The following is a 23,756-nucleotide window of genomic DNA, read 5'->3' on the forward strand; positions in this document are numbered from 1 at the left end:
CAGCGGACTGGCTGCACCTTACGCTGGGAAAACCCAGCCCAGCCAACTGGGTACAGCAGCCCGCAGCCCTCACCCACGTCACGTCCATCGGTCAGCACGAACACCAGACCTGGGTGTGTTCCAGCACTGCTGTTGGAAGGAGCCACACCAGAAGGAAAGCTTCTGGAGCCCTGTAACGTCCTTGCTCGGGGGTGCAGCCTGAGCTGGCGTGGGTTTGGAGCACTCTCGCTTACACCGAGCATGAACACGGCTGCTAACAGCAAGAGCCAGGAAGAGCAAAGTCACAAACTGGCCAGAAATATTCTGGCTGCTTTCATGTAGGGAAAATAGAAAAAGAAAAAATGGAAAACAAAACCAGAAACGGTTCATCAGATAGTAATAGCTAGCTAAAAACAAAAACCACAGTCACTTAAGGCTCGCACACAGCGATGTTTCTGGGGCACTCACCTCCTGTTTTTGTTTCAATTAAGACAAAAGCAGGGCTGTGTGTTTTTTTTTCTTCTTTTTTTATTAAAAAAAAAAAAGAACGAAGAACTACTAACCATCACCAAAGGCCAAACCAGGCCCCAAGCCCAGCAGTGGGTGGGCAGCCTGCACCTAGAAGATGCAGCCACCGATAGGAGCTTTACCGGGCTCGCTGGGAGGCCTTTCTGATGCGTGCAACCCAGCAATTCACTTCCACAGCTCTCCCCAAACCACACTCAACTTTACTTTCATCGCATCCAGGTCCCTTCTTCCCTGCCAGAGAGATCTCCAAGACCCACACTCCTCCTACATGGCTTCGTCCCCTTCATTGCTGATTTTGCCACGGTCACATTGATGCTGCTCAACGTCCACACAGCAGCTGGACCAGAAGCACCAGGGTTTGTTCTTGTTTGGGAAGGGGGAAGGAACATCCCACATACTTTGCAGGAAGAAAAGGAGAAACAGGATGGGTGAGATCCAAGCTTCTCAACTGGTCACCTGCAGCTCCAAGGGAGAATCGCTCTTATTTGCAAGTTGGTGCTAAATAGTCTCTGTTGAATTAAAAAAAAAAAAAAAAAAAAAAAAAACACCTTATGTGCATTCTGCTCCATCTTTAGTTCTACAGGGCAAAGCCTTGGTCTGCTGGGTCTTGGGGCAGAAAATCAGAAGTGGAAGAAAGACTGAGAAAAAAGCAGAAGAGGGCTGAGCTGAGCACTACAAAGCAGCAACGCAATGAGTCTGAAATGAAAGCAAGCATGGTTTCTTGCCCCAGCCCTCCAGGTCTCTCTTCATCATCATCTTCACCACTTTTCTTACAACTTCATGACATCAACAAGGACAAGAGTGGGAACAGTGCTGTATTTTGGGGCATTTGAAGACCAGCAGCATCGGTGGGGCAGTACAGTGGCAGACACGGCCACATTCCCTCTGCTGCTGGGACATCCCGGTCATCAGCACACTCCAGTCATCTCTACCCAGCTGCTGTCCTACGCCCAACACGCATCCTGGGACGTCTCACAGCCCACTGCATTTTCTGCCCTCCTTCTCCATCCATGCCCAAATGTGCCTGGAAGCACATGGACTTCCATCAGAGGCAGGGCTTTAACAGAGTTATCCTACGCTGCACCAAGCTACAGCTACATTCAAATCCTAGAAATTCCCCAGGTTCTGCATCTTAACCTCTGTTCATTTTACATCAAAATGTGGCCCTTTTTATACCTCTCACCTGAAAAATAATGAGAGAGAGGGAGAGAGAGAGGCAGCCAGAGAATGAAGCCTTCCTTCCTCCTCCCCGTCAATATTTTATCACAGCAAACACCTGCCATGCAAACAGCCCTGGGAGAAACAGGAGGTTCGTGGAACTGCCTCAACTGCAACACAGACACCACAGGAAACAAAACAACCTGCACAAGCAGAAGAGCCACGCTGCAGCACAGCCCACAGAGCACATGTTTGTGCGTTTCGGAGGGAGACGAGACAAATTCTGCTTTTTTTGCTGACAAGGGGGTACGACTGCTTTGTCCCCGCTGATTTTGGTTATGACTTCTTCAAAGGGGCTTGCAAGCAGTGGAAAATCTTCTCCAGATAGGCTCAGCTTTGGGGGTGAACGCACTAGTCAAAGGCAGAAAAGTCACTGCCTGCAATGAGTCACGAAACTTGTAGGTTTGGCAGTAGGAACCTCCCTCTGAAAGCACCAGGAGTCACAGCGAGATGGTGCATGGGGACAAAAGACATCAAAGAACAAGCAACACGGAGAGCCATTCATGCTTTCCTCTGAAAGATTCGGATTGCAGGAGCTGATCAATCCCCCCTGCCCAACCAGGCAGCACTGAAAAAAATTACTAAGTGCAACTTTTACTGAGTCTGATACATGTGGGGAACTTTCCCATCCCTGCATCTTACCTGTGAGACACCAGCAGTCCTGGGAAGCGGCTGTGCTGCTGCCGGGATGACACCTCTGGGGAGTCACCACTTGTTTATTATAGAGCACGCAGGGATCAGAGAGACTGCAGGTTATTATTTCTATTTGAGATGTGATTTCAGGCTGTGAGGCCAATTTTAGAGTGCAGAAGCCTGAAATAACTCCATAGGCCAAATGTATGACTTGTAACAGAACTATCACACTCACTTGTCATTTTACTAAAGACCCGCATGACCCCATGACTTGTACACGCACCGGAGGTGTCAGTCCCAGGAGCTGAAAGCATTGGTGTTGGAGAGGCCGGCGTTCATTTTGTCTCAGTAGGATTTCTAAGCCAGCAGATGCCATGGTGGGACAGCTCTTCTCCACACTCACATGCCACCGGCTGGCTGCTGGAGCCGTGCTGGGTCAGTCCCAGGAAGAGGCCAGCAGCACGCAATGCACAGCACCTCCAGATGCTGCTGGATGCCCCAGTGCCCACGTGTGACCAGGGGGCCCGTCGCATAGTGCACATCTCGTACATCATCATCTCCTGGGCAGGAAGCTGTGCAGCACCTCGCTTCGTGGTACCCATCCCTACTGGCTTTTTGCCTTTCACATTGCAGCCACCCATCTCGATCCTCTCCCCCCAGTCTGCCTCCATAGCCAGTGCATGAGAAAAATACCCATTTTGAACGGGTATGGAAAGGCAGGACAAATACCAGGCCGTGTTTTTTTGATAGGAGCTTGAAAGACCATGGCACATTTTGGGTAGAGACATGCCTTTTTCTGGAAACTGGATTTGTAAATCTCTCAGGGCACAGCCTCATGTCACACCTGGAGCAATGTCACTTGGCCTTGTGCAGGGACAACACTCACAGACGCCCACGGTGCTGGCTCCTATGGAAGGATCTTTTTGGGTCCACCATGGGGATAAGAAAAAGTCCCTCTTGGTTAACACTATTTTATCATGTCTATAAAAAAATGTTACCAAACATGAAATTGCTGTCACTGACTGCATGAAGTCCATCTGCTGCAAGAATCACCACTGTATCAGTAACACTCACCCTCCCCTCTCCTGCTCATAAAATAGCCCCTTTGCTGCGAGATCTCTGCCCAGGACATGCAGCGTGGGGATAAGACCAAGCTGTACTATATAGGAAATATTGAGAAATCCAGTCTTGTTGGTAGAGGGATCCTTTCTAAGCATGAAAACCACACAGCCATGATTGATGGAGCGGCTACACTTTCAAACACTTAGCTCACGCAGGCAATCCCAAAAGCCAGGAACAGAACCCATAAGTGAGCACGTACAACTGTCTGCAGAGACAAGGGTTAACAATCTTATCTGGGGTCACCAGAAGAAATTCCAAGTAAAACCCACAGCACGCAGATTTCCTGCTTTCTAACCCAATGCCCTATTTATACCTCTCTTTCTTCACAATGCCAGTGACAGCTTTTTCCTCGCTTACAGGCATGTTTCCTGCTTCTTGAGTTGTGACTTTCATTTGTAGCTCATTTCCATAACCTCAGAAATAGAGTTTCAATGGAAGTGTTAAATGTACTGATAAATTCTTCTCGAATCTTAAAGCTATTGGCAGAGAGAATGGGGGCAATTTACCCTGTATCAGCCAATTGAAAATTATATATTTCAAAATCCTTTACCCGAACGCAGCAAGGTTTATCTCTGGCTGATAAGGTAATGCCTTGCTGCTGGTGAGACAAATAACAGAGCCAATTTCCAAAACACAAAGTCCCCAGTAGGATGGCAAATAGGCTCATCTGTGTCCAGTGACCTTCATGGTCTTCATGGTTAATCACGGCGTGCAGGCACTAACTCCATGATCACACACGGGCACTGCCCCAGAGCAGCACCTAGCCATCGCTCACCGCTGTCTTCTCCATCCCCACCTTGCTGGGATGGACGAAGCATTTTTCTGCAAGTCACTTGCATATTTACCAGGAGCAAAGCACAGTCCTGCTGCACGCCACAAGCCCTATTCCCCATTAAAAAGAGCAAAAGAGAGGAAAGTGAGAAAGAGAAAAAAAAGACGGTCTTGTCCAGTCCTTCTTCCTGCCAGAGCATCCTCAGAAACCCTGCCTGAGCACACTGCACTAAATAATTAGGACACATGGGGGGACTAAAAGTAAAGAAAGAATAAAGCAGAGATTTGCTGCAACATTTCCACTTCGATGGAATTGGAAACAAGACACAAGTTGCCTGTTCTGTAACTGAAAGTGGCTGCAACCAAGCAATGGGATATGGACAGGGAAGGAGGCAAGCGGGGAGGAAAACACAGACATCACCATGCCTTGGTGTCACAGCTGCAAGGTCAGACATGGAAAGGGAGAAGAGAGATGGGAGCTGCCTTTCAGCAGCAGGCTGAGGCACTTGAACAAGACGAAGCCGTGTGCTAGGAGCATCCTGCGGGAAGCAGCCCAGGACAGGCTGCCTGCCTCCAGACAAAGCCATCTCCTCCTCTAACATCACTGACAGCACACACAGCTCAGCCAAACTTCTCACAGAAAGTCCAGACACCAGGATCCAAAAGTGCGAGGTCCCTGGTACCGCAGCCACCCAACGTGGGGAGCCCAGGGCTCAAGCCAGGAGCACAAGCTCTGCCGCAAGTCAGTGATGCATCCTTGCCCTTTTTCGAAAGCTCTCGGAGGTATACACCCATGTACCTTCATCAAAGCGATGCGTCACCAAGACCGAAACAGCATTATATCAAAAATTAAGCTGAAATCATGAACATGAACCAGAGGAGCAAGGGGACAGGACCAGACAACAAAGCAAGCATCTGACCGCAGCTGAGCTGCTCCCAGGTCCTGCTTGCACACAGAAACACAGGCAGCTCTGAGCCCCCTATAAAATATTTGTGCATCCTACATAATTTAGAATCCCATTAAATAACTTGACTCCCCTATTTTTTCATAGCAGCCGATTCCATGAATTTTGCATTGAATAAAAATTTAGCAATCATAGCAGTTGCTAATTTCTGTGCTGTGCTCAGAGCAGCCTTTCACTTCCCCATAATGATTTTAAAACATTATCCTGCTGTTTCCTTTTTTCTTTGCCTGGCATTGAAGAGCTCTGCAAAGTATTTGAATAGTGCTGCTCTGGAAAAAAAAAATAATCTGTAAGGGAGAAAAAATTAAATTCAATCATCACTTTACCCTCTGTGAACTGTGAAAGTCTTGGGAACATGAAAAGGTGCTTTCTAAAGGATGTTAAGCATTCAAAAGATTAGGCTGCAATGTGCAATTAAATGTGTTCCACAAACCTTTGTCAGAGTACCCAAAACCTCACTTCTGCATGAACTTCAAATCCTCCCACTGGGAGCTTGTTCAAGTGGTTTACTTTAAACCTGTACTTCAGATATTCCATACCTTTCACTTTTATAATTCTTCAGCATATGCTAACACTGGCAGAGTTAATAGTAACTGACTAATTTTAAACCCTATGATTACTGGAGCTGATTTATATAGTAGCTTCACTTCACAATACTGTGAATCATGCACACAGTAATTGCCAAGTTCAATTTTAGCTCTGTCATACTGAAGCATTAGTTTTTATGCCTCAGCTGTTGCCTTCTCCATGCTGTAGAGGTAAGTTGATAATGCAGTAGGTTTTGCTGTTAAATATCATAATATTATGATACCCCATGTCAGATTCTTACAAGCTTTGTGAGCTGTGCATCATCTATTAACTAAATACTTTATTAAAGGACTGGTTTGAAAAGGCTCTATTCTAATTTACCTCAGAACAGTGAATACTGGGAAAAAAAAAAAAAAGAAAAAAGAAAAAAAAAAGCACATAATGATTTAATTCACCGCCAGAACTGACTTGATGGAGAAAAACACAAAAAACACTCATCATCATCAAAGCTTGGTGGTGGGAGATACAAAGGGATCGAACCAGAGCCTGTTCAACCAGTACTGGGACCAGACATGCCCCCACCTACACCAGTACACTCTGGATTAGCGCTCTTAAATCCTGCTGACCCCTCCTAAGGGTGAAAGGGGCCCTGGCACCCCTCTAAGCACTGCCAGGAGCTGTTTTACCCCCAAAGCAGGTAGCTTCATTATACAAAGCTGGGCATGACCAATAATCTCCTAATAGCACTTATACTCACTCATCTCTCGGGCTTCACGCTTAAAGATTTTATTTTATTTTTTAAATGAAATCTGCTCATATTGAATGTAACAAGCGTGGGGGAACTAGAACTGCCCCCTTTTCCCATTCACATGCACCGCTGATGCTTAAGATCAGTCTGCTGGTAATGTGAGCAGAAGTCCCTGGCTGTCACGGAGGGCTTCAGGCCATCAAGGGATGCTCCAGGCACTGCCCATGGGATGGGGCCTGGCACCACCTCTGTGCCAGGCAGGAATTCCCCTCTGGGTATGGCCATGGCAGAGGAGTGGGTGTCCAGGGCTGATTTCTGCAATCCTTTGAATGATGCAATAGAAACATCGCCTGCCTTCACACTGACCTGTCTTCATCCCCAGGTGCAGACAGAGACCCCAGCCCAGGCCACCACCTACACACTGGGGACCGGGGACCCTGGCGATGGCACCGCTCGGGCTGTGGCTGGCCATCAACCACATGGGGGAGATCGGAGAATTGAAGAGTGGCTCCAGTTAGAAGGGACCTCAAAGCCCACCCAGCTCCAACCCCCTGCCATGGGCAGGGACACCACCCACTGCACCAGGTTGCCCAGGGCCTTGTCCAACCTGTCCTGGAACACCCCCAGGGATGGGGCACCCACAGCCTCTCCGGGCAGCCTGTGCCAGGGCCTCACCGCCCTCTGAGGGAAGAATTTGCTCCTAACCTCTAAACTAAAATCCCCCCTCTTTTAGTTTTAAAACCATTCCCCTCACCCTCTCATTATCTATCTGAGTAAAAAGTTGCTCTCCATCTTTTTAAAAGCTCCCTTCAAGTACTGAAAAGTTGCGATGAGCTCCCCCTGGAGCCTTCTCCTCTCCAGGCTGAACACCCCCAGCTCTCTCAACCTTTCTTCACAGGAGAGGTGGGCATCTCCGTGGCCTCCTCTGGACCCACGTCCTTCTGGTGCTGGGGGCCCCAAGTGGAGATGGCCCAACGAGATGAGTGTGGAAGTGGATGAACTTCTTTTTCGGTTTCTTCCCCCAGTTATCCAAAAGGAAAGGCAATGAGGTGACATGTTGAAGAGAAAACTGCCCACAAGCCTGGAGCTGCTCGCGGAGCAGTGCCTGCCTCGCTTGTGGCCATTTGGGAGGAGGAGGCAGGACATTTCACACGGGGAGAGAGAAAGGGGAAGGAAGAACGTGAACATTTCACCAAGCATGTAGTCACCGGGAGGAAGGAATAGGGATTCATGAAATTTTCAGCTTTGGTGATTTTGGTAAAGCCATAAACCATGTGCCTTGCGAAGGATACATCACAAGTGAATCAACCAGGGAGTCTGGAGGTGGGACTCTGACATCTAAGGCCCCCTTTTGCAGCCCACCAGGGGTGCCAGGCCAGTCCCATTTCTTTTAGGGCCTTTTCTGAAGGCAGCACTGATGGAAAGCTGCAGCCTGTTGCAAACCGCTGATGGCTGCACCAGGCCCTGCGTAACGCAGCTGTAGCAGGCTGCTGGCATCTACACCCCCATGGGACCTCCTGGAGCTAAAGGAGAGCCTAAACCACGCTTTCTCACTTACATTTTCTTCAGGACCATCCTTGACCTGGTGTTTGCTCAGTGCCTGGTGGAATCCCTTCTGGCCAACTGGACCACGTGTAGTTGCAGTAAGACCCCAGCTCAGTTTTTGCAGTCCCCTACATTCAGACAAAGCCTTGCACCCCCGGCAGCCCCAAGCAAAGCCAGCAGAGCTCCCCCTGCCTGCGCAGGGCTGGGACTCGCCACGAACTTGCCTGTGAAGCAGCTGGGCAGGGTTGCACCCTCCGGGTACCTCCCTGCCACGTTGGCAAGGGCTGGAGGAGCTCCCACCGCTCCCACCACCAGCCAAGTCACTTCACAGCTTCCCACCACCCCTCGCAGAGCTGTTTCCCACTGGGACAAGAGGGAAGAGCAAAGAGGCCCTGCCGCATGCAGCGGGGGGAACCCAGCCCGGCACCAGCAGCACACACCTGGCACCAAACCCGGTCAGGATCTGAGCCCTCCTCCAGGATATCCGAGTCATCCCCACCTGTTTTACAACTGGAGATAATGAGCCAACTGCAACCTGAAGCTCGAAATAGAACGGTGACACCTTTGCACAAAAAAGATCTTGACTTCTCTTTTTAATGCTTTTAGTTGCTTTTAAAGTGTCACTCACTGCGCTGAAAACAAAACCAAACTAAAAATGGCCTCGTTACTGTACGGGAAAGGAAAAGAAGCAAGCAGGTGGCCTTGACTGCACAAGCCTCTTACCACAGCATTATGTTACTAAACCGAATGTTTACACAGGTCTGAAAATTTGTTTGCAGTGAGCATGTAGACAGCAGTGCTACCAGATGTTGTTCTCCTAATATTTGCTATATTACATCATTGGATACCGCTGGAAAACCAACCTGTGCCAAACTCTCCGAGGCCTCGGCTTGCTGTGCATGCATCTGCAGCTCCAGAGAGCTGCCTCCTGGACACAGCTTGGACCTGGATGCACAGAAACCTCCTCCCGTGGTCAGGGCTGTGCGTGCAGACAGGCTGCTGGGGGTGGAAGCCAACCCGCACCACCGGCAGCTATTTATGCAGTTACGGACACCCAGAGCTGCAGCAGTGAGAACTTTCCTGCTCGTCCCACCACGAGATGTCACATTTAGGCAGAGTTAGAAAAAAAGGCAAAAACTAGAAAACCCCCAAATGCAAGCAAGAGTTGGCGCTTCTCCTCCTTGGGTTCATTGACCTGTATATCAGGTCACTGCTCCCAGTGAGCTCCGCTGTCAGATACAAAAGCTTTAAGCACTTTGCTGGGGCGAGATGCTGCTCCTCCTCCCCGGGGTGAGCGGAGGGAGGAGAGAAGGAAAGGAGCATAAAGAATTACATCAAAAAACACATTTCCCACCTGGCCTGTGGAGACTTGCACTGCACATCCCCACGTCAAGCTGTCAGCTGAAGCACCAGCCCCGCCGGCGCTTACCTGCTCCGCTCCGCACTCAACTATCGTAACCCCAAAGTGCTTTAAAACAATATTCCTCTTACAGAGATGTTACGGCAACAATTATTTTCATGTTTAAGCTAAGCAAATACAAAGGTGATTCTTTTGTAAACAAACTGCCATCACCACAAGAAAAAAAAAAGAAAAAAAAAAAGATATCAGATATTCTCCTCCACCCTCCACCATATGGTAAACTTAACTGCACTTCTTGCTCTTCCCGGAGACATACTCATTGGCAAACACCAGCCTGTGCAGCAGCATGATGAAAAAACTGCAAGACACTGCCCTTAAAATCTTCTTGCTTAACGAAGTTAAGAATTTCTGTTTAATGTATATTTAATTTCAAGCTCTCTTTCTCCCTTTCTAGAAAAGCGTAACTCCAACGACATTATTTCTAAATTACTCCCAAGCATTATGTTCTTGGAAGTACTCCCAGCTGTCTGTGACTTACCACTGGGCTTCATTTTTCCTACCCATCCCACCAGGCCTGGAGGAGATTGCGATTGCTGCTTACAGCACGATAAATCCAAAGACACCCCAAGGAAGCAAACAGAGATGCTCCACGCAGAGCTCTGGTCATTGCATCCTGTACGCCACCACACTACTTGTTCAAATCATCCCCGTGCCTTCAGCCCTGCTGTACCAGGTCTGTAACTTCAGATTACACTTGGGATAAGAGCACCTGGCCCGTGCTTGCACTAACAGTGCTCGCCTTGGTGAGGAATACAAGTTATGGAGAGCAGGGGATGGACAAGTTATGGATGGGCTCTACAGGGCATGGATGCCTGGTGCACCAGCTGGCTCTTATATCTCCAGAGCTACCGAGGGGTCATTGAGTACTTGCCATAAACTTGTATGGTGGGGCCACCATGCTCTCAGATTCCCTAAGCTTCCAAGACAAGCTTTGCATGAGCACGTTTGGCCTCTTTGGTCAAAAAGGCTTATGTGCCACTTTACATGAATCCCCATGATTTTTAAACATCAGATTTGACGAGCAGCATGAAGATACCTGCTGCTCACCGGCTTGATTTCTCTTCTGAAGCATGCTGAAGTTGCCACCGTGGCCACCACAGAGGTGGTTTCTCTGCAGGGAAGCTGAGGGCTGAGGTTTGTGGGTGGCAAGGAGCACCGAGATGGCCAAGCCGCTTCACACAAGCACCCCCAGGGTCAGGGCTCCAAACAGGGCTCCAGGGCACGTACTCGTCTCTAAAAGCCCCAAATGCCAAAGTTGCATTGCATGATGTGTTTTTTCTCTCTCTGCCTCGCCAGCTTCTGCAGGTGCTTTGGGCAGGGCAGGTCCCAGGAGCAACAACCCCATGGCACACTGACCCAGTTTATAAAGCTCTTCTGTGGCAGAGGCCCCGCAGCACCCCCTGCACTCCCAGCAGCTCCTCAAGAACTTCGTTTGACCATGCCCGATGCAGAGAAGCAGAAGTGGCGACTCTCACGATCTCCCACCACCACCACAGATGGCATTTGGGGCTGAGACTCAAGCGGCCAATGAGCACTGACAGCATCCTGCACACCCGGATCCATCAATGGAGAACAACTCGTGGCCACGCCACTGGGGACCAAGGCATCGGACCTCCTGCCAAGGAGCCAGCCCCTTGGCACTTTTACTCTGTGGCACTGTGGGTTAATTGGATGCTGTGACAGGAACAGATGCACAGCTATCTTCAGCATTATCAGCCTGATAAAGGTTAATTCATTAGCCAGGAGAGACGAGTTCTGCCTTCATTTACACCTCCACAGAGTCACCAGCTCAGAGGAGGTTTCAGAAATGAAACCTGGGCAAATTTTATCAATGAATTCAAATCTTGAGCTAAATCAGGAGGAGGAATGGATTTACCCTAATCCCCTCCCAACATCCATCAGCATCACCTGCCAGTTCTGTGGGATTTAATCTCCCTCTAATCTCTCACAAACATTGGAGTATGTGGGGAGGAGGCTGGGCACACAGCAATGGTGGTTCTCTCTCTTCAATTTTGGCTGCCAAATCACATTAAGAAGCACTTAGAAATTCATTAAGGTCTCCGCTAGCATCACTTCCCAGGTAAACAACTGGTTGCAACTGAGAGAGTGCACGCTCCCGAGGAGGTCCCACGCAATTTGGCACAGGAGAAGAGGTCCCCATCCAGCACTTCTGTAGGAATCCAGCATCTTCAGGAAGGTGCTCAGGAGCTCAAATCCCATCAGCTGGCTGGCAGCAAGCACAGGGACCATGCAGCCAGGCTTTGCCCTGCAGGCAGTAGCCGGGTGGAGATGCAATGGTCCACCTTAGGTGCTCGCGAGAAACCACGCGCACAGCACCCGCCAACGCTGCTGCAAACCCACCAGCAGAAACAGAGACCCCAGTGCCAAGAACAAGCTCTGATGCGCGGGTACCGTGCTCTAAAAACAGTTTAAATCCCAGCCCTGAGTGGCTTACAGGGTGTTTTCATGCCTCCCACTGAAAATGCCAGCAAAAAGGGGGGTATTGGCTCAGATCGCCGTGGATAACGTGGCCGGTGGCCACTCACCTCGGGGGGATGCTGAGCCAAGGCGACACGTGCCATGATGTGCCTGAAGGCAGTGGAGTCAGCGCGGGCGCGAATCCCATCCGGCACATGTAGGAGCCCCTGGAGCAGAGCGTTAGCTTGCGATTCGAGGTTTACATAACACCGCCAAGCGATTTTGGCAGAAACAATTGTTATTAGCAAGGGAAAGGAAGCATCAGGAACAGGCGGCAGAGCAAAGAGGCACCTCTTGCGGCAGCCCCCAGGCTAAAGAAAAAAATAACACATGTAACAGAAGAAACACTTGGACAACAGGGAGGAAGAGAGGAAACCTCCCCAAAGGGAATTTGCAGCACAGATGAGCAGGGAATTAAGCTTTCCCTTTTTTACCTCCCTCCCACCCGCTCGGACTAAGCTTTGTGCTTCGTTACGGCGCTCCGCTCAAGCTTGCGCCACTTAAACACAGCAAAGGGAAAATGCTCTCATGCAGGGCCCCAAGCTGTGAGGTCTAAGCAGCTCCTGCTGAGCTGCCTCAGCCCTGCAGACACCAATTGTGGAGCTCAGCGATGCTCAGGCAAGGACACAACACACTCATGGCCTGGCTCTGCCGCTGCATCGGGAGAAGCACCTCCACCTGCAGGAACTGTGCTCGGAAAGGCTCAGCATCCAACCACGCTGAATGCTTCACGTTGTAAATTTAAAGCCAATTCAGCCTGGGTGGTGCTGAATTAGTACTGTTTGACCTTGAATTTACCTCCAAACAAGCACAGCACAAAGGAAGCTGGGTCTCCCTGTTGGCTCCTCCAGCATCTCCATATGTGGCCAAAGGGACAAGGCCACCAGTTTTGGGTGGCCCAGCTAGTCCCTGTCCGTGCTACACCGCCACTGGGAGCAGCTGAGATGCCCACAGCCATGCTCAGAGGGCAGGATGTCAGCCACCAGCCCCATTTCACAGCAACAGAGGATCTCTGGTCCCTCAGTGCTCTGGCACCATGATCTAGTGGTGGGACAAGGCGCAGCAGATCTTCAGAAACCTCCACATCCCACATCCTTCCAGCTGTAACTGCGCTAAGCAAAGAGGCAGCCTGCTTTTGAGACCTGGTTTTGCCAAGCAGAGGATCCCTCCCAGGCTGGCACCATCCCCATGCTCATGGCACGATGACAGTGACACAAGCCCTAGATACAGGAGCTCGCTCTTCAAATCTCTGAGCGGGATTTTGGCAGTCCCAACATGCTGCCCACAATTTCCAACTTTGGGAGCAAACAAGAAGCTCCAGATGAGTTTCAGAACATCATAAGACACCTCCACAAAACAAAAGGATGTTGAAATCCACGTTTCCCAGATACCTGGCTTTAAGCAGTGCTGTTCAGCAGCCAGGAAGCAGATCTTTGGCTTCACATGGAGGACAGTTCTGGACAGGACTTAAAATGAATCAAGCACAGTTCACAGCAGAAATGTTTCCATGATACACTTGGATTTGCTTGTTCTGCAACAATCTTATTTCGACAATGAATACCACATCTTTACTTGTAGAGCCTCCCTGTGTTTCCTGCAAAACCATACTCCCTCTCTGGCCAGGGAGCTTATGAAGTGCCCAACAGTTGTACCTGAAATTGGGCGTGTTCAACATTTGTTTAGTGTGCAGCAGCTCACATTCAGGAAGGCAGCCCCTAGATATCACCAACACCACGATGAAGACGGGCTTTCAGTCCAGCTGGACGCGGCTGGAATATTACAAAGGGACTTTGCGTGACTCCAGCACAGCCTGCAGCATCAGCAGTCACACACACGGGGCGGCATCGCGGTGCCACGCAAGCTGCAAGTGGGAGAAGCGGCACAGTTCTGTACTAGGCTGCCCTTGTTTCTAGCTCGTCACTAATTTCCTCCTCCCAAACTCTCTCACTGTGACCTTTCCAGCCACCAAAATGAAATGAAATCCTCCACGGCAATACAAATAGTAACACTTTTAGGGAAGGGATGCCAGAGGCGCCTCTGGAGCCTGCAACCTGGATGCCTGCTCCTTCAAGATGTGTTTCAAAATCTCAGTCAATATTGCTTGTTTTCCGAGGAAGGAGGCACTTCACATTTTATTAATTCTAACTAAAGCCTTTTCTATTGCAACCTGGCAATTTAGCATCCTACTGCAGCCATCACCAGCAGGATTCTCACTGTATCAGACCTGCATCCCAAGGCTCTCAGGAGGTATGGGCTAGATGTGGATGTTTTCTTCTTTTGCCATCTTAGTAGTGGAAGGTGCCACTGGAATTATTTTAAATACACTTCTGGAGGTCCCTTCCAACCTATATTTCATGTTTTTAAGCACATCTTTGTCTCATTTGTACCCTCACAAATTTGGTATCCCTACCAGGGTGTGCACCACCGCTGCCCCCCCCAAAAGAAGCTCACTACATGCCGACCGCCTTACTTAAATTGCTGCAAGCTTATGAAGCTCAACAGACCATTTTGATAACATTTTTCCCCTCTCCAAAACCAAAGAGCGGAAAAAAACTGTTTTAAAATTGTTCTCAAAAAGCCTACACACTGGTCTGACTTAAATCAGGTAGTTAAAGACTCCACGTGTGGATTTGCACAGGCATGGTAGAACTCCCTCGTTTGCAAACAGACAGCCACCCACAATTAATTTGCCACCTTGACACAGAAATGCAGGTTGTCAATTAATAAAAAAGCACATGCCACTTGTCTTTGGTTCCCTTTGTGACCTGCAGCCTTTCCTTCTGGGCAGACTTTTTATCGTAAGGGAAAACCAAAAAAAAAAAAAAAAACCTACCACTTAATAATGAAAACATGACTCTGGTTTTCTTGGCATCTAATAAATGTTGTTCTCAGCTTTAGCAGATTTATCAGGTTTAAAACCACCATGTCGCCAAAATCCGTCTGGGGTAGAGGAGACCAGACCATAATTCCAGTGCAGGTTCCTAAATATACACAGATTGAAGCCCGGGTGACCTCACTGTCTGGCTGCAGGGTCAGATCCATGGCTCTGCTGGAAGGTTTTTCTTCTGCTTTCAAGGGCCGTTTGATCTTCAATCAACAATGCTTATCAGCAGTAAAGTCTGCCAGCCATTCCCCAAAGTTTGGTATTTTTAACAGCACATTCTTCTTCTCCTTTGAATGCTATTTAGAGACAAGATAACGCATCAGGGGAAAATGTTGCCTCCCCGGCTGAACGCCGACAAACAGGGCAGGATCCCACCAGGAGGCACAAATGCTTCCCGGAGCTACAACAGACCCCAGCTTCTCTGGTTCACGTTGTTCCCCCCCCCCCCCCCCCCCCCCCCGCCACAGCATTTCTGCTTTTTCTTCTTCAGGTGACATCCAAGCACTTTCTGCACCCACTGCATGAGCTGGGGCAGACCAAGATAATTCAGTTAAGTGTCTCCATGCAAAATTTCCCATAAAAATTTCCTGAAGTCGTGTCTATGCTGTCCAAGTTTCTGTTCCGTGAAGGGCCCTGGGGTACACGCTGCCCCCTTCTGATGCCAGGGACTTGACACCAAGTTCCTGAGACTCCCTAAAAAATTGCATCCCCCATGGGGCTGCTCCCCCAGGACAAGCTCGCCCCGACCAGCGCGGTGCTCCCAGTGCCAATGAAAGATGAGAGACACAGAACACATTTAAATGTTTTCTTTCTTTATTTTTTGACAAGTTTACCTTTGTTTTAGAGTTCAGTACAGATGAAATGGGAAGTCTTAATCCCACGTCTGGCTTGCATGGAACCCTTTCAGAGATGTTAAAGTGGAGCTCCACACCTCTGGGAGAAAGTAGCCTTTTGGGGAGCCTCGTGCTCCGCATGTCCCCTCTTCCAAGACCTGGATCTTCTCAGTGCTTGGGTGACCTGAGGCCTTCACAAGAACCCCCAAACCCTTCAGGTACCTCAAAAATAGCCCGCTGCTTCTGGAAATGGAGGCCAAGGGCAGTTTTCACCAGGCAAAACAGCCGAGCCACAACACAGCCCTTATCTCGCAGCTCTGACCACAAGCACACGAGCGTGCAGGCTCCACCCTGCAAACAAAAGGGGATGCGGAGGAAGAGGATGGTCTGCTCTGAAGGGGAGAGCAGAGGAAGAGCGTGATGTGCACACAGACAGAGAAAGGGGACGGAGCCTCCGGATGAATCCAGACGGGAATGGAAACTCTGAGTCATCGGACGGTTTTGTGGGAAAAAAACCTGCTAATGTGATCCAGCTAACCCGATAAAGGAGTGCTCCTCGCTCCCACCCTGCCTGGGAACAGGTCCCACCCCGCCACCTCCCTCTCCTGGCCCCTGCCCGGTTAGGAGCTCAACAGAAATGCAGAAAAACTGCACCATGAGAGCAAGTGGCCAGGTGTTTAAACCAACAGAAATATATACGTGTATGTATATGTAAAAATCTCCATTCTAAACAGTCGTGCAAGGCAGCCCCCAGTGACCAGGCTATAATTAGAGGTCAAGCAGCTGCCTCAGCCCCAGAGTCACCCCATTTCCTCCGATAAGGCTCCTCCGAAGCTGCGTGCAGCCACCAGCACCAGCCGACTCTCAAATCGTCTTTCCAGAATAACAATTACGGGTAGAGGGCCCTAATTTAACACTTAGCTAACAGACGCGCTGGCCACAGAGCTGGGCTGAAATCGCGCAGTCGTCAGGAAGAGATTTAATTATATCTGCAGAGGTCAACCAATCTATGCACGAGATTACGGCGGAGGAGAGATTCTGTGGCATAATGCAAAGATTTCGCCTGCAGGCGACGCAGCAGCCAGTGCCATTTTTCAAAGAAGAAATGGCATCCATCAGAACAAAACCATCACAAGGAAACAATAGAAAGAAGCAGGAGAGGGGGATGTGGATGATTAAAATATTTAAACCTGGCCGCATGTGTGCAAAGCCAAGCAATCCTGCACAGTTTTCAAACACTTTTTTTAGTGGAAAGTGGTGTGATTAGGGTTTGTTTCAGTAAGTTTTGTTGCAAGATTCCCCCTCCCTGCTGCAGCTGAGCCCTGTGTCCCCATCATAAGCTTTAATCATATGGAAACGCATACGGAAAATCATGAAGGTCAAACATTTGAGTTCAAGCCTCCAATTAGGAGTCAATGGCACCAAAGCTGGAATCGTGCTAACACTTCACCCCGGCTTTAGAAATGCAGAATAAAATACTAGAAGAGACTGGGAACACGGTATGCAACAGCTTCAAACAGAAGCTTTGCACTCTCTGGATGGAAAATTGTCAAGGAAAACACATTAGCAGTACAATAACTTAATTTTAATGTAGAGCTGTTAGGAAAACACAATTATATGCTTCATTTACACTGAAAGATATAACCCAACTTATGGTAAAAGCATTTAGAGCTCATTTTGTTAAACAAAAAAATAAATTAGTAGAATGAGCACAAAGGTAACAGGGGAAGTTCAGCACCGAGGGGCGATATCACGCCCTGGGGCAGCAGGGTCCTCACCTCCTGCTCCCTACGCCTGGTGGCAGAGCGGTGCCACACGAAGGCAGAACAAAACCTGAGTTTTTTCTTGAAATGCGGCAGAAATACCACAATGATAACTGCCAGGCAGCGAGCTAGAGGCACCCGTCCTTGCAACCAGCTGGAGCAGAGCCCCACAGGAGCTCCGCAAGGGCTGCCGGCACCCTGCCTCCCACCACCGGGGCCAGCAGCAGCCCTGCGCTGCACGACCATGGGATGCTCCATCCCAAATACACAGAAAATACGATTTCCCAACAGAAACAGGTTCCCCATTATGGATGTATAAAGCCAATCCCTGTGCCTGCTGCAAGCTCAGAGGTACGGACCAAGTCCAGAGCAATTCTTGAATTTACACCGTGGTTATGGATGTGTAACATGCCAGGATTTAAAGGACAATGTTTATAATTGATCTGAAGCATCATAAAAAGATCAAAGAAACTAGTGAGATTTTGATCCTGAATTTTCAGACTCTTGATGCTTCTTGTTCTATGGGGACTTTCATGGATCTGGCCCTTAACAATGTTATTCACAACTAAGCCTTACAAACATGTTGCTGTACACAAGCCAGACCGGTCTTCAAAATATCTCAGTTATTCCAAGAACAACCAGATTAAAGCCTTCCCTCTGCGCTTACACATAGGACAACAATTTCTGTGAATGGACGGACATTCATTATTCAGCTCCGAATCCTGGACTTAAAGCCCAAGGCAAAATGAAGCTTCAAACGCTTTCTGTACTGCAAACCATCAAAGATTGCTCTGGAGAAAGCAGGGTCGTCCCACCAAGTGGCTCAAACACTATTCAGAGAAAGCCCTTGCCCATACTCGGGACCTAAAATCCACATTTTGCAAATCAGCAGGAGCTGCCTGCCAAATGAGAATAAAATGGGCCCCAAATTAAAAGTTTGCAGGGCTTTGTTCCCCATCCAAAATCCTCCATCTCCAAAGAAAGATTTTCTACTTCAAAAACGGAGTTGGCTTAGAAAGTAAAGAGGAAAAGAATATATTTTATCTTCCAGCATGGCAAAGCAGTTCTGGAACAGGGAAAAAGGGACCATGTTTATCACTGCAATTTACAAGTTACAGTAAAAGTCAAACCAAAACAGAATGTTCCGCAGCGATGTATTCATTGCATCGACCCGGGCTCAGAGCAGCAGCTCACATCCCATTTCTGAAGGGTTCTTAAAAGAAGAAGAGAGCCTTGGTTGCAGATTAATACCCATCGTATGACTAGCGGATTTTAGTTATCCATAATTTATGACGGTGTATCGGCAAAATAGTTTCTCTCCATTTATCAGCCGAAGAGGCAAGGCATGGGGGTGTTTGAAGCTGCAGAGCGACAGAGCCCTGTCAGAAAGATCCAGGACAGGTTTTGGCCGTGCTGTTGATTCTTGCAGATATGCTACAGGGTTAATGGCTCTCTGTGAGACGCCGGGGTTCCCAAGGACCATGGGCATTCCCAGTGTCACAGCAGAGATCCAGGCTGGGTCCTGCTCCTCCCCCCATCAATCATTGGCCTAAGTGGAAATCTAGCATCGTGCTAACCAAGCTTGATCAACAAAACACCAGAAGCAACTAAGAATTTGTACTTAAATCCAAGAGGGAGATGTTGATTCACTCCCCAGATTTGCTCCACGTTTGCCCAGGACCCCTCCTCGCACACGGCAGCACAGCAGTACTGCACACACCTTGCTCAGGCAGGATCCCTGCTGCACGCCTCCCTCACAGAAGTGATTTGGCCCAGACTGCGAACAAAAACCTCTCCCTCATACTTACCTACACCTAATTCAAGGTCTCAGAAATCCTTGCATGCTAACAATTCAGCTAGCATACTAGATACTGTCGCAGCGGCTCTGCTAGGAGCAGGATGAGCCCCTACATTACTAGACTGCATTTTTTTTTCCTTTTTTTTTTTCCCCCCATGGTTTACTTCTTGTGAACCACAAATGCAAAAGGTTTCCCTAGATTTGAAGTGGGAAAGATCTCCAACTTTTCACAAAGCAACTGGAGGGAGGTGAAGACATCCCACCGGGGCCTGACGCGTACGTGGTGCACAACCACACCGCCTTGCCCTTGTAACACCACCGCAGCACCCAGGCACCAGCCTGGCCCCAGCAAAGCTTCACCTCCCCAGGCAGGGAGCAGGAGGCAGATCTGCAGCTGGTACCAACGTCCCAGGAAAAATGGAGATGCAAAAAGGGGCTTTAGACCCAGATTTAAAAGGGGAACCTGGAACAGAGGTAGGTGCACCAGATAGCTGATAGCCACGGCCGGTGTGGCTCTGATGAGGGCTCCTTTTGGAGATGGCATCACTTTGAGCTGAACCTCCCCAGCCCTTTGCAGCTGCTGCAGAGGCACAACCTGACACTGAAATGGTCCCAACAAAAGAGTGGGGCCTGGTTCCAGCCCACGGGAAGGGGCTGGCATCCTGGTGTGGAAAACGCTCACTGCTATGTGCTCTAGGGAAGCTTTCACTCTGTTACCGCCTCCATACACCAGGCTGAGCCTGGCACCCAGTACAATCCTAAAACACCAGATGAGGAGCATCAGTCCTCCCTGCAGCGGCACTGGGCTCTGGGAAGTTTGGGGTTTGCTCCTCTTCACACACACCACGGCCTCCAGCAGGGCAGGATGCTCCAAGTGGGTCACCCACGATTGAGACTTGGTAGCAGAAGGGCTCCCCAGCTTTCCAACATGCCCAGAGCATAAAAACTCCTCGTCAAATGCGGGTGAAGAGGCTCCTTTCCACCCCACTTTCTATCCAGGGTGTGCAGCCTTTCACCCCATGCGCCCTGGGGTCGGACTCCAGCACACGCTGCAGGTAGGCACTGGCGTTTTGGCTGCCCCTATGAGGGGAACAAAGGGTGGTGAGAGGAAGGGTGAAAATGCAACCCCTGGGGAGGCCTTGGTTGGATGCACACTCCCCATTTCATTATCCCTTGAAAAATCCCTCGTCCATTAAAAATGGAAATTCTGGCACTTTACAGGCACCTCCGTAGCTGCAAAGAGAAATCGTGGCTTGCTGCAGCGCACGAATGAGATCGGAAATCTCACGGTAACAATTTCACATTCAACAAGCACACAAAACAATTCTGTAAACGTCTCAGGATGCTCTGGGCTACAGCACAGCTCCCTGCGAGCTCCCTGCCTCTGGGCAAAGCGCCTGCCGGCTCCGGGCAAGTTATTTACAGGCAGCGACACTGCGCACAGCCTCCCGGCATTCCCTAAACAAACGAATAAACACAGCAGCCCATCGGGAGTAAAAAGCTGAACCCAAACAAGACAAGCGCTTTAAATCAGAGGGCTTTGAAGCCCCTCCATAAACCCCGCCTCGCTCCCGCAGCATCGCCCCAGCTCAGCAGGGATCCTGCCGGCACGCTCCGGGGCCGAAAGCACTGCGCGGCGGTGCTGCTCTGCTCTCGGGATAGAGCAGAGCCCACGATTTCATACAGCCCTCTATGAGAACTCCTCAGTTTCCCACTTCACCCTCTCCTTCTCAATGGAATTTTACAAGTGGAGATGTTTCGAGGCAGACAACATCTTATTCAGCTCGGCTCCAGGCCGAGACACCAGCACGGAGCAGGAGCTCAGGGGTAGGGACCGGCAGGAGTTTTTGGAGCTTCGCTGAAGGTCCCGCACAGCTCCAAGGATGTGCGTGTGCTCAGACAGCACTTGCTGCAGCAGGCACGAGGTGAGAGCGTGCCGGTGGGCGTATGCAGCCTGCAGTGGCCCTACAAGCTCTCTGGAGCGAAGGCTGCAGGCACAGCAGGCGATACAGGCGGCACCACCGCCCCTCGGCACTGGGACTGCCAGACCTGCGCTCGGTCGAGAGCACAAAGTCAACCCGCTTCGTCTCTGGCTCCGTTCCAGCAGCCTCATCCCGCAGACAAACGTGCACCGCTGCGCATAAGCAAATGACATCTGATAACTCAGAAAAAGAGAAAGAAAGAAAAAAAAAAAAAAGAGCACCCTGAATATCGTAAAAGGGTAAGTCGCTTCCTTTCTTCCTCCCGGTGTCTTAAGATCCTCTGTAGCAGTGACAACAGCAGCATCTGGTGGCAGTGGTCAGTACCTTGGGTGCTCCTCTCCAGTGTCCCATCCACCCGCGCCCGCACCAGCGCTGACCCACCTCCCGGTGTGCCGGCTGCGCTGGCTGGAGCCCCGGGGACGAGGCTTCCTCCAGCCTCCCCGTGCACGGCCCCACGATGCCTCTCCTGCCACACGCACGAGCAAGCACCCGCGGATCGATCGGGACTAATCCGGGACTAATCTCAGGGATTCAGGCCATGGATGAACCCACGCTCCCCAAGGCTCGGGCAGGAGATGTTGGGGGGACACCAGGATGGGGCAGCCCCGTGCCACAGGCCTGCTCCAGTGCTGCCTGCCCGACCTCAGGGAAGAACACCAGAACGTAAACTAAACTGTATTCACATCTCAAAACTTCTTGGTAAAATCGAGTTCCTAAAGCCTGCAGGATTTGGGGGTGGCCGCAGCTCTCAGAGGCACAAGCTCGTGTATTTGATCCCGGATCTCCAGCGTTCGCACACTGTATCGGCTGACGTCTCAGCAGCATGGATAACCTGCTCCCAGGGGGCCCGGCTCTCGTTAGTGTTGTGAGAGCATATTTAGCATTTTAAGAGCAACGGCAGTGATAATAAAACAGTTTGAAACTAGCAGTACGCGGATACAGAAGGAATCAATTTAAGTTGTTTCCTTTCAGGATAATCAAGCATCTCAAAATAAATGAGAACTATTAGGTTTACTCCAACTTAATAAATAGAGACAAATAACCCCAGTGACAGAGCACGGTTAAATACACATCCCGACGCATGAAGATGAATTCGCTGCAGCGGGGAAGCCACCCAGCTTTCCTTCTGCTTCTTCACAAAGAGTCCGATCCTGAAGTAGCACAACAGCGAGATGAGCCGAGGGCACCCTCGGCCGCGGTCCCGCCGCAGGAGCCTTTCTCCCTTTATTAACTTTTTTCGGGGCGATTCCCGGGATTTGGCCAGCCAGGACGCAGGCACTGGGGGCTCAGGCCGGGACCCTCCCTCCGATCGGCTCTGCGCCCCCCGGCTTTGTTGCTCTTCTCCTCGGCACCCGGCCGGCGGTCCTGGCAGAGAACTCCGCATGCCCCCCGCCCAGCACCCTGGCCCCTTCCCTTCGCCTTCTCCCGGCTGCAGGATATTTCCTAGGGCTCCTCCAGCGCTCTCCAACGTCCCCCCACCCTCACCCCCCCCGCGGATCCCTCTCGAGGCTGCGGGAAAACGGCACCCGCGGCGCGGGGCGCGCAGGGAGCGCGGGGCCGGGGGGGCAGCTCCGGACCCCCCCAGCTCAGCCCCGCAGCCAGCGGCGGCCCCGCTCCCGCGTAGCCCGCTCCGAAAACCCCGCAAAGTGCCCGACAACAGCAAGCAGCCCGTGAATCGCTCCGAGAGAAACCCTCCCGCAGGGAAAACACGAACCCAAACCCGATCGCTCCCAAACCAACGAAAGCAACCGCTCCCCCCCGTACCCCTCCATACACCCCCCTCCCCCGGCCGCCCCGCAGAGCCCCGCACGGCCCCGAGCGCTCCCCTCCCGGCGGTGCCGCTCGCAGCAGGCTCCGGGCGCCTCCTCCGCGGCGGCCCCGGGGCGAAGCGAAGCGAAGCGGGCGGCAGCCGCCGCTCTCCTCGCCGCTTCCCGGCCACTTTTAAAATTCCCTCCCGCCGCCGCCAGCACTTTTTCCACCCACCCGGCGAGAAGTTGCGGGACCTCGGCGGGACGCTCCGGAGCAGCCCCACGATCCCCGCGCGTGTGCGTGTCCCTGTGCGCGTCCCCCCCCCCCCCCCCCCCCCACCATCCTCATTCACCCCGACCCCTTTACCTTGTTGCAGTGATAATAATCCAGCGGCCCCAAGCAGGGGGGGTCAGCGCCGGGCAGGGAACCCACGGCGGTGGGGGCGGAGGGGTAAAACCTAACGTCCATGCCGGGGCTGCGGGCGGCGGCAGGCGGGGGCTCCAGCGGGCATGGACCCGGCTGCGGCGGCGGCGGTGCCTCTGGCGCGGGGGGCGGGGAGAGGGCGGGAGGCGGCGGCGGCGGCGGCGGGGGGGGGCGGGCGGCGGCCCCCGGCCCGCCCCGCTCCGCACCGCCCCGCTCCGGGGCCGCTATTGTTCGCGGCGGGGCCGGGCGGCGGCTGCCCCCCCCCCTCCTCCTCCTCCTCCTCTCCTCCCGGCCGGAGCTGGGACGGCTGGAAAAAAATAAAAAAAAAATGAAAAGGGTTGGAGCTGGGGTTGTTCCCCTCTCGCCCCCTCACCACGTCCCCGCCGGGG

At 51.2% G+C, this 23,756-nt stretch overlaps 1 protein-coding gene across 1 annotated transcript in view; it reads right to left on the reverse strand.

The window, feature by feature from the left end:
* TOX2 (TOX high mobility group box family member 2) overlaps nucleotides 1-23,412 on the reverse strand; it is a gene marked incomplete at both ends in the record, with an annotated part of 129,060 nt that extends 105,648 nt beyond the window's left edge. The window contains one exon of the mRNA XM_084296454.1: nucleotides 23,311-23,412. Within this exon, the coding sequence (XP_084152580.1) occupies nucleotides 23,311-23,412 (102 nt within the window). The remainder of the gene's footprint in view (nucleotides 1-23,310) is intronic.
* Between the last annotated feature and the right edge of the window lie 344 nt (nucleotides 23,413-23,756).

The sequence above is a fragment of the Netta rufina genome (assembly GCF_964035555.1).
Source record: "Netta rufina genome assembly, chromosome: 16".
NCBI lineage: Eukaryota > Metazoa > Chordata > Aves > Anseriformes > Anatidae > Netta > Netta rufina.